Source organism: Cucurbita pepo, chromosome LG18 (genome assembly GCF_002806865.2).
Source record: "Cucurbita pepo subsp. pepo cultivar mu-cu-16 chromosome LG18, ASM280686v2, whole genome shotgun sequence".
NCBI lineage: Eukaryota > Viridiplantae > Streptophyta > Magnoliopsida > Cucurbitales > Cucurbitaceae > Cucurbita > Cucurbita pepo.
This window is the reverse complement of record NC_036655.1, coordinates 1816439-1826126: the sequence shown is the minus strand read 5'-3', so window position 1 is coordinate 1826126 and position 9688 is coordinate 1816439. Positions and strand designations below refer to the sequence as shown.

Below are 9688 nucleotides of genomic sequence, written 5' to 3'. Positions count from 1 at the left end.
CACGCCTGCCCACGTACCACAAGGTAGCTCATTTAGGCTACACGGCCTGGAAGTGGTGGAGAGCTGTAAACCCTGTTATACATTTTGAGCCATTTTCAATCTTACAAGTCCAGAATCAAATAAATTGTAAATGAAAGATAAAAAATAATAAATAAATACAAAATATTTTCCTATAATAAAAAATCAAATATGATAAATATATTAAACCGTAATGAAACACTAAATATCATATTAGATATTTTTCAGTAATAAACGATCAAATATGATAATTATGTTAAACCGTAATGAAAGACTAAATATCATATTAGATATTTACTGTTCAGTTCAAAATAGTTTTTTTATTAATAATTTTTTTAAGGTTTTAAAATAAAAAGTGTCTGAAAATTAACCGACCAAAATAGTTTTTNTTTTTTTTTTTTTTTTTTTTTTTTTTTTTTTTTTTTTTAAATAAAAAAAAAAAAGAAATAATTTTTAATTAAAATTAAACAAGAGAACCGCCTCTTTCTCTCTCTCTCTCCTGCCTAACATTTTAAATAGCAGAGAGAAAGCCCTGAAAGAAGGACATAAAAAGCTCAATAGGGCACACACCCATTACTCAACTCCTCTGTTTCTTCTTCTTCTTCCTCTTCAACTTTCTCTCTCTTCAACTTTCTCTCTCTACTGTGTTAATCTTCATCCACAATCAGACCTTAAACCAAAAACCCTCCAAACCCCACTTTCAATTTCGTCTCCCTCACACAATGAGCAAACAGGATTTCATGAACATTCAGGTAAATCTTCCATGGAATCTTCCCCTGTTCTTCCCCTGTTCTTCCCCTGTTCTTCCCCTTTAAAGCTTTCTGGGTTTTGTTTACAGGCTTGTGCTCTTCGCGTTAACATTCACTGCGATGGATGCAAGCAAAAGGTCAAGAAAATCCTCCAGAAAATCGAGGGTAAGGGGCATCTCTTGATTACCTCACGGATTTCGTTTCATTGACAGNTGAGGGGAAACTCGAAAGGGAAAGCCCAAAGAAAACAATATCTGCTAGTGGTGGGTTTGTGAACAAGTAGAAAGTGACAGTGACGGGAAATATAGATCCAGGGAAGCTGATAAAGAAGCTTGAGAAATCTGGGAAACATGCTGAGTTATGGGGAGCTCAGATTAGTTCAAATAACATGAACAATTTCAATAATCTGTTTCAGAATGTTAAAGGAGGAAGCAAAGACAACAATATGGATAATCATAAGTTGCTGATGGAGAAGGCTTTTCTTCAACAACAGCAACAAATGAAGGGCTCTAACAATGGTATGAACAAAGGAGGAGGTAATAATAATAATATGCATAGTGTTGTGGTTCCTGGTAAAGATAAGAAATCTGTTAAGTTCAATTTGCCTGAGGAAGATTCTGAGTTTAGTGATGAGTTTGATGATGAATTTGATGATGAATTTGATGATGAATTTGATGATGAACATGATGAGTTTAGTCATGAACATGGACATGAGTTACCTAATAATATGATGCCTATGATGGGTAGCAAAGGAGGAGGGTCTTTTGGGTCTAATGGGATGATTGATATCAATTCCATGAATGGTGGTAAGAAAGGTGGGGTTGGTGGAGGTGCTGTCAAGAAGGGTGAAGCTATTGACTTCCCTGTCATGATGAAGGGCAAGGGGGGAGGGAAGAAGGACGGTGGCCATGGCGATGGGGGCGGTGGCGGTGGCGGCGGGGGGACGAAGAGTAAGAGCAAAGGAGGGGGGTTTCTAGGACTAGGCAAGAAGGGGCTGTTTGGATTTGGAGGTAAGAATGATAGCAAGAAGAACAAAGGAAGCAGCAAAGCAGCTGATGGAGGTAAACATAATGGCAATGGAGGCAAGAAAGGAGGCAAAGCTGATGGCCTCCATGAGTTTGACAAGCTAGATATTAACTTCCATGACATTGATATCACCAAACCCAGCAAAGGAGGCAAAGGGGGTAGCGGTGGGAATGGTAAGGACATGGCTCAAACCCATATGGGTCATGCCACCAATGGAAACAAAAGCCAGATGGGTCAGCCAATGGGTGCTGCTGGTGCCAATAGGGCTCCACCAATGGGAAACTATGCAATGAATCAGATGGGTAACATTCCAGCCGTTCGAGGTCTACCCGCTCATCCCGCTCATCCCGCTCATCCCGCTCAACCAATGATGAGCGGAGGGGGAGGCGGGTATTACCAAGGAATGGGCCAAGGGAATCCATACGCCCAACAACAACAACAACAATACATGGCTATGATGATGAACCAACCAAGGGGAGTGGGGAACGATATGTTCCAACCCATGATGTATTCACGACCGAACCCGGCCATGAACTACGGTCCACCGCCCCCGATGCTTCCTCCGGTTGCAACCGATCAGTACACGCACTTCTTCAGCGACGAGAATACAGATAGTTGCAGTGTTATGTAAATTTTGGCCCTAAAACATCCTTTTGCTTGGGTTATTTTATAGGATTAGTGTTTAGTTGAATGTAGAAATGGGTGTTGTTTTACTTTGATTCAATCAAAAACCCACTTAGTATTTTACTGTTTTGAGTTTCAAGTTGCAGAGATAATAAAAACCAGACCCCTTAGGGCTCCACAGTACCTTATCATGTCAGGGTTTTGTCGGTTCAGCTGTGGCTGCCTCAACTCATGATTTTTTTTGCTTTATTTTACTTAAGTTTACGATAAGTTCGAATTTTCGTGTGAACATGATTCGTTATCAATCCCCGGTTTTGCATACCGACCTTTAGCCACCAATCCTCGGTGTCTTTATCATGTGCGAACTTCTATCGGAGGGAGGTTCGGTATCCCTTCTTATCATATGGGCAAACTTCGATCTCATGTACATTCAACAAAACAACACCTGAAAAAGTTCGGAAAAAAATTGAGTATTAAAAATACTTGGTAATTGATTCTTCTAATAAAGTCAGATGTGTATACATGTAATATGAACGTGCAATATGCATCTACAACCTACAACCTGGCTTTAAGGTTGTTCATTAGCAAATTTACTCAATTCGGGAGTAATTCATGACTCTGCAAGTTCTTGAAAATGCTTGTTTGGTATTACGAGGTATTGCCAACACGATGGATGACCTCAAAGTTGTTAGAGGAATCAATAAACTCAGCAATAACAATTACAACACGTGGACAACATGCATGACGTCCTATCTACAAAGACAAGATCTCTGGAGGTTATTGACGGGAGTAAAATTATGCCTTTAGAGGAGGATGCTAGTGGTGCCCTGTGCAGACCGAGAATTGAAGTACGAAAAGCAATGTTTGTCTTGAAGACTACAATCAAAGAAGAGATGCTTACTCATTACTTTCACAGGGTCAAGTCGATCTGTTGCGAGATTATTGAACTAAATTTGGAGTCCTCATTATAGAAGCTTGAATGAAGAGCGTCACCCATAGATTGCAACCCGAATATAGAAGTTTTGATATTGTCAAACAAGGATGACCCGCTCAATCATCACTTGTAGAGCTTGCTAAATGAATGGGGGGCATCACGCTATAAAGTGAAGAAGAAGAACTCTATACAAGTAAAAGTTGGAGCAACAATATATCGCCCACCATAGGTAGATACAAAAATGTTAACAAATGAACAAGTCACCAAGGAACTGTACAACCCTTGAGAGCTACGAAGAACGACAACACGAGACATTTGCTACAATTGCGGAAAGAAAGAACGGTTTATCTAAGAAAAAGTCCATAAAAAACAATGCGGTAACCTCCAAAAACGAGACAGAGGATGAACGAGATGCAGAGGTACTAGATGCATTAGAAAGACGAGCTAGCTTGACCTAAAATCAATGAACCTAGCTTGAAAAAAGATTGAAAAGCTCATGGGTCACACCCAAATAACCCACAACTACCACAAATCGAATTTGAAAATGACTAATACCAAACGATCAACATTCCAACTTTAAACGTTCATAGTTGGTGACTAACACAATGATCAAAACTTGTCACATATCCGACTTAGTTGCTTGCTCTAGTGATTACGTGATTATCCAACGTGCTTCATTTCGTGTTTCAACTTTCTAACGCGTCTCTGATTTACATTTAAAGTCTCTAACATGCTACTTCTATTCATTAGTAAACAGATGTCTATGCATATTCGACGCAGAGAATCCGTACGTTCAACACAAAAGTTTCGAGTTGTTCCTATAACAACATTTGTTAGACATCTGATTATTTCGAGGGTTTTCAATATGTTCAAGCATTACAATAGTGTTACTTGGATAAGACACCCGACCTTATCCATATATTATAGACCCTTTCGGTCCTCTGCAATCTCTTGAAAATTTTCTTTTTAGAAGCTCTCAAACTGATCTTATGTCCAAGCCATAACGAAGAAAACTGTAATTAGATTTAAACTGTTGTAGATTTCAGATGATAACATAAAAAGAGAAGACATCTTCAAAATCTTTTTCATTGAAGATTATATATAATGTGGTCCAATTTATATAAACTCATTGTATAGATCCGCCCCACTCAAATTTTCACATGAACGAGTTGATTCAAATAATTTGTATCAGTAAGTGGGTCGTATCAATAGTGTTACTTGGATAAGACACCCGACCTTATCCATATACTATAGACCTTTTCGGTCCTCTCCAATCTCTTGAAAATTTTCTTTCCAGAAGCGCCCACAAGCTGATCTTATGTCCGAGCCATAACGAAAAAAACCGTAATTAGATTAAACTGTTACAGATTTTAAATGATAACATAAAAAGAGAAGACATCTTCCGAATCTTCTTCACCTGTGACCAGAAAAAATAGAAGACGTTCGTCGTGAGAAGGGTATTTTAGTCCAATACATATTTTGAGATTTTTTTCCCAATTGCCCCACATATTTTAGTCATTATTGGCACATCCTTTTCATCACACTGTGGGGAAGTATGGTTGTAGTTCCAATGATGACTTCAATTTCAATTTATTTATTTTTATGATCCCAAAAAGAAATTAAAGAAATTAAAGAAATTTGTTTATTTTATAAATAGTGCTGTTCATGATTGTGGGTAATGTGGGCCTAACCCATGCAGTTTTGGTGGGTGGCTTAATAATCATCAACTTTGAATTTGATATCAATTCTTTACAATAATGTGTATGGTGATATCAATATTCTATTCATATTATCATCTATCTACTTACATTTTAATTTTGTTGATAAGATTACGATGTTGATGGATGAACTCGGTTATCCGATCGTTTGGTAATTGTAACAGCTCAAGCCCACCGCTCACATATATTATCTTATCCGGGTTTTCTCTCTCGGGATTCTCCTCAATGTTTCTAGAACGTATCTGCTAGGGAGAGATTCCACACCCTAGTAAAAATGTTTTGTTCTCCTCTGCAACCGATGTGAAATCTCACCGTAATTGTCTCATTTCTCGTTTTTTTTAATATTTGAATATTGTGCCACAAATTCATATTTTTTTTTTTATTTGGGTTCCGTTGATTTTTTAAAAAATAAAAAATTCGATCGTTTGGTAATTTTAACAGCTCAAGCCCACCGCTAACAGATATAATCTTCTTTGAGTTTTTGGAAGAGAACTTAACTGCTCCTGAAAAAGAAAGTGTTGAAAGGAAAGACGAAAGATGAATGAGGGGAAGGCAATGAAATTGGGAAATGAAACCGAGTTGTAGAGGTGAAAGAGCGTTGCCAGCCCAGCCTGGTCGTTCCGTAAACTCTCTCTCTCTCATTCATCTTTCGGCTTTCCTTCCCGAGTTTACTGTGAAAGAATAGAGTGTCAGGGGAAGTATAAGTAGTTCAACACCCGAGTTCAAGAATGAATAGGAGTATTAAGGAAATGAATGAATTAGCATCTTGACCTTTTGGGATTCCCCTCAATATTTTTAAAATGCATTTGGCAGGGAGAGATTTCCCCACCGTTGTTCCAATCGATGTGAAATCTCACATTAATGTTCTCATTTCTCGTTTTTTTTTTTTAAATATTTGAATATTGTGCAACAAATTCACATTTTTTTGTTTGGATTCGGTTGATTTTTTAAAAAATAAAAAATTCGAGTTGGTTCGTGAATTGGACACTTTTTTGGTCAAGGGGGTGGGGATGACTATATTTCTCGGAGCGAACTCGAGGCGAATATGAAGCGCATGGATACAAGTTATGTCTTGGAATGAAAGACAATTCCAAATTAGCTTTGTCTATGAACAAGCTATAAGTAATGCAACTATGAATCTCATGGAGAATTCAATCCTGGCTCAGGATAAACGCTGGCGGCATGCTTACCACATGCAAGTCGGACGGGAAGTGGTGTTTCCAATGGTGGACGGGTGAGTAACGCATAAGAACCTGCCCTTGGGAGGGGAACAACAGCTGGAAACGATTGCTAATACCCCGTACGAGTTTCGACCAATTTGAAAATAGGGTCACAATTCAACCCAACCATACATTTCCTACTTTTAAGATTATTACAAAAATTAAAAATATTTGCAGATATGTTAGTGATGCTCGTGACTTGTAAATATTTAATATACATTGTGAATAAGTAATTTTTTTAAATAATTAAAAAAAATAGCCTGACAACCTAACCCGAACGTAGAAGATTAGGTTGTGAACTATAATCGGATGGTTCGGGTCATCAACCCAACTAACCTTTTCAACACAACCCAATCCAACCCATGTACACCCTTTTCGCTTAATTTCTTATTAGACCGTCGAAAGAAACGCGTGGAATATACACAAAATTATATATTTTATTTAAAAATAAAAAGAATATTAATAAATATAATTATGTGTTCATGATTGGACTTAAAAGTTCTTAAAAATTAAATTAAAGTTCAATGAATGTAATTATGTTTGACAAAGACAAAACAAAGTGGAGACTAACTTTCTTCATGGTTGAAAACTTGATTAAAGAAGCCTTTTTTGTCTCAAAGGTGGAGTAAATATGAAATTACTATTACTGAAAGGTGATACAGGAATAATTGAAACAGTAAACCGGGACAATTGAAATAATAAACTGTTTATTCGGGCTTATTGTTTAACTCAGCCAAGAACTCCTATCTAAACAAAAATTAATCCTATAAATAGCGTATACTGACTTAACAATTTTGACTAATTTCATCTAAAATAAGCTGCACTAATTTTGATAGCCTCCCTTAGTGCAAGCTTATTTCTTAATAACTCCGAGAGCCTTTACGAAAGAGTTCAAACTTCACTTTGGCAAGTGCCTTAGTAGTTTTTGTTGTCTCTCGATCTGACATTTCTTTTTCTACCTCTTTATCTGATATATCAAAATCCCTGGTCTTCACCTCGTGATCGATGCCCTTGCTTTCTTTGCACTCGTCATCCAACTGAACTGAAGATTCTAACGAGTTCTTGTCATCCATCCCATTACCTTGTTCTCTTTCACCAACCACACTGTCTTCGAATTTGTCGCCTTCGTCAGCCACAACATCACGTTCATCCTTGGTATAATTCCCCAAAATAATCGATACATCTCGACTTTCTGATAAACCAACGTCATCACTGCTAGCTTCTATCTCTTTAGCACATCCATGCTCTAGAACTCAGCTTCTATTACAACACTGTCTTGCTGAACTTGGTCTAGATTCTCACTTTCAACCTTCCTTTGACCATTATCAGACTCCAAATGCTTTTCTTCTACCCATTTATCTTCACTCTTAAGAAACGATTCAGCTTCACATCCAGTTTTCGATTTCGGATCTGGTTCGGGTTCACGATTTGATTCAGGTTCAAATGCAAGCGCAGTTTCAACCTCAAGGTCAGGTTCTAATTCTCCTTCCTCCCTTTTGTTGGGCCCTTTACTCTTCTTTTCATCCTCATTTAGAGCCCAAGAACTCAATTGGGGATTGGTAGATTTCGGATCTAGTTCGACTGAGAATTCATGATCACTACCACTGCCACCATGCTTTGGGGAAGGACAATTTACAATCCTCGGACTCTTTGAGTCCCATCCACCAGAATGGGTCGAAAAACACTCGCTATCTACAGTTCTTAATTCAGAAGATTGATAGTCTAGAAACTCACCTTCATTGGAGGACTGCTTGCATGAAACCGCAGAACTCCCTAGAAACTCACCTTCATTGGGGAACTGCTTGCATGAAACCGCAGAGCTCCCTAGAAACTCACCTTCATTGGGGAACTGCTTGCATGAAACCACAGAGCTCTCGAATCCTGGAGAGCATGCAAAGCTGCAAACATGAACAATAGCATCCCTAGAAGCTTCATAGTCAGCCTGCAAGTCTAACAAATTGGTAGTTTGATCCAAATCTTCAGAGATGAGAAAATCGTCAGCCTCAAAGGCATCAAGATCATCAAAGGTTAGTTCGAAATCTTCATTTTCATCGAATCCCAAACCCAAGGCCGTGAAATAAACAGAAGGGTCACCAAGGGCAGCAGAATTGGCATCGGAGAAAAACAAGGAGTGCAAGGAAATTTGGAGAGAATCAAATTCAGAAGCTTAAGTAGTGGAATTAGAATTTTGATCACCTGTAGAGACATCATCTTGATATACGGCTGAAGTCACGTTTGTTGGCTGATCAAGAACCTCAGTGGTTAAGTAGTATTCCCAAATTTGATATGAAGAATTTTTACTTTCATGTACAGCATTTGCTTCTGATTCCTGGATTTTGACTCGGCAATTCGGCTTAATATGGCCTGGCTTTCCGCAACGATCACACACCACTTTCACCTGACAATCTCGTTTAAAGTGGTCTGGTTTTCCACACCTGTAACAAGCTTTAAATGGCTTCTTTGACGACTCCTCACTTCTGAATTGATTCCCATTGCTAGATGAAGGCTTTGAATAAAAATTTTGTCTCCTTTGATGTTTGACATACAACATATCTTCTGACTTTCGAGAAAACTCGTTGCTGCTAGTCATTTGCTTAATCAAGGCTTCTTGATTGGAAAGAAGATTCTCCAGTTCAATTACTGTAGGCTGATTTGCCCACCCTTGTATTGAGGAAACAAAGGGCATAAACTCTTTCCGTAATCCACGTATAAGATAACGCCGTAATCGAGCCTCACTCACTGGTTCCTCAGCATCTAATTCTGAAATTTCAGAACACAGATTTTTCACTTTAAAAAAATATTCTTCAATAGAAAAATTACCTTGAGTTACCATAGCTAGTTCATTCTCTAGAAATTGCAGTCGAGCGGTATTTTTCTTAGATAACAACTTTTGAAGTGTATCCCATACTTGCTTTGGTGAATTTAAATCACGAACATGATCAATATACTCCTTGCTAATCAAAGTTGCAAGGTAAATAAGGCTTTTCCGCATTTGATCTTCCATTGTTGACGTAATTTTGCATTCTGTGGAATATCGGCTGGAATTTCTGTGTCATCACCTTCAATTAAATCCCACAAATCTTTCCCTCGTAGATAAGCTTCCATGCATAACTTCTAATAACTANTAAGTAGTGGAATTAGAATTTTGATCACCTGTAGAGACATCATCTTGATATACGGCTGAAGTCACGTTTGTTGGCTGATCAAGAACCTCAGTGGTTAAGTAGTATTCCCAAATTTGATATGAAGAATTTTTACTTTCATGTACAGCATTTGCTTCTGATTCCTGGATTTTGACTCGGCAATTCGGCTTAATATGGCCTGGCTTTCCGCAACGATCACACACCACTTTCACCTGACAATCTCGTTTAAAGTGGTCTGGTTTTCCACACCTGTAAC

At 38.1% G+C, this 9688-nt stretch overlaps 1 protein-coding gene across 1 annotated transcript; it reads left to right on the top strand.

The window, feature by feature from the left end:
- The first annotated feature begins 532 nt into the window (after positions 1 to 532).
- Positions 533 to 2608, top strand: LOC111780332 (heavy metal-associated isoprenylated plant protein 34-like). The gene is given in 3 exon segments (XM_023660705.1): positions 533 to 770; positions 857 to 961; positions 1045 to 2608. Coding segments are annotated over 3 exon segments (1515 nt in total). The 5' UTR covers positions 533 to 740; the 3' UTR covers positions 2425 to 2608.
- Positions 2609 to 9688: the final 7080 nt, after the last annotated feature.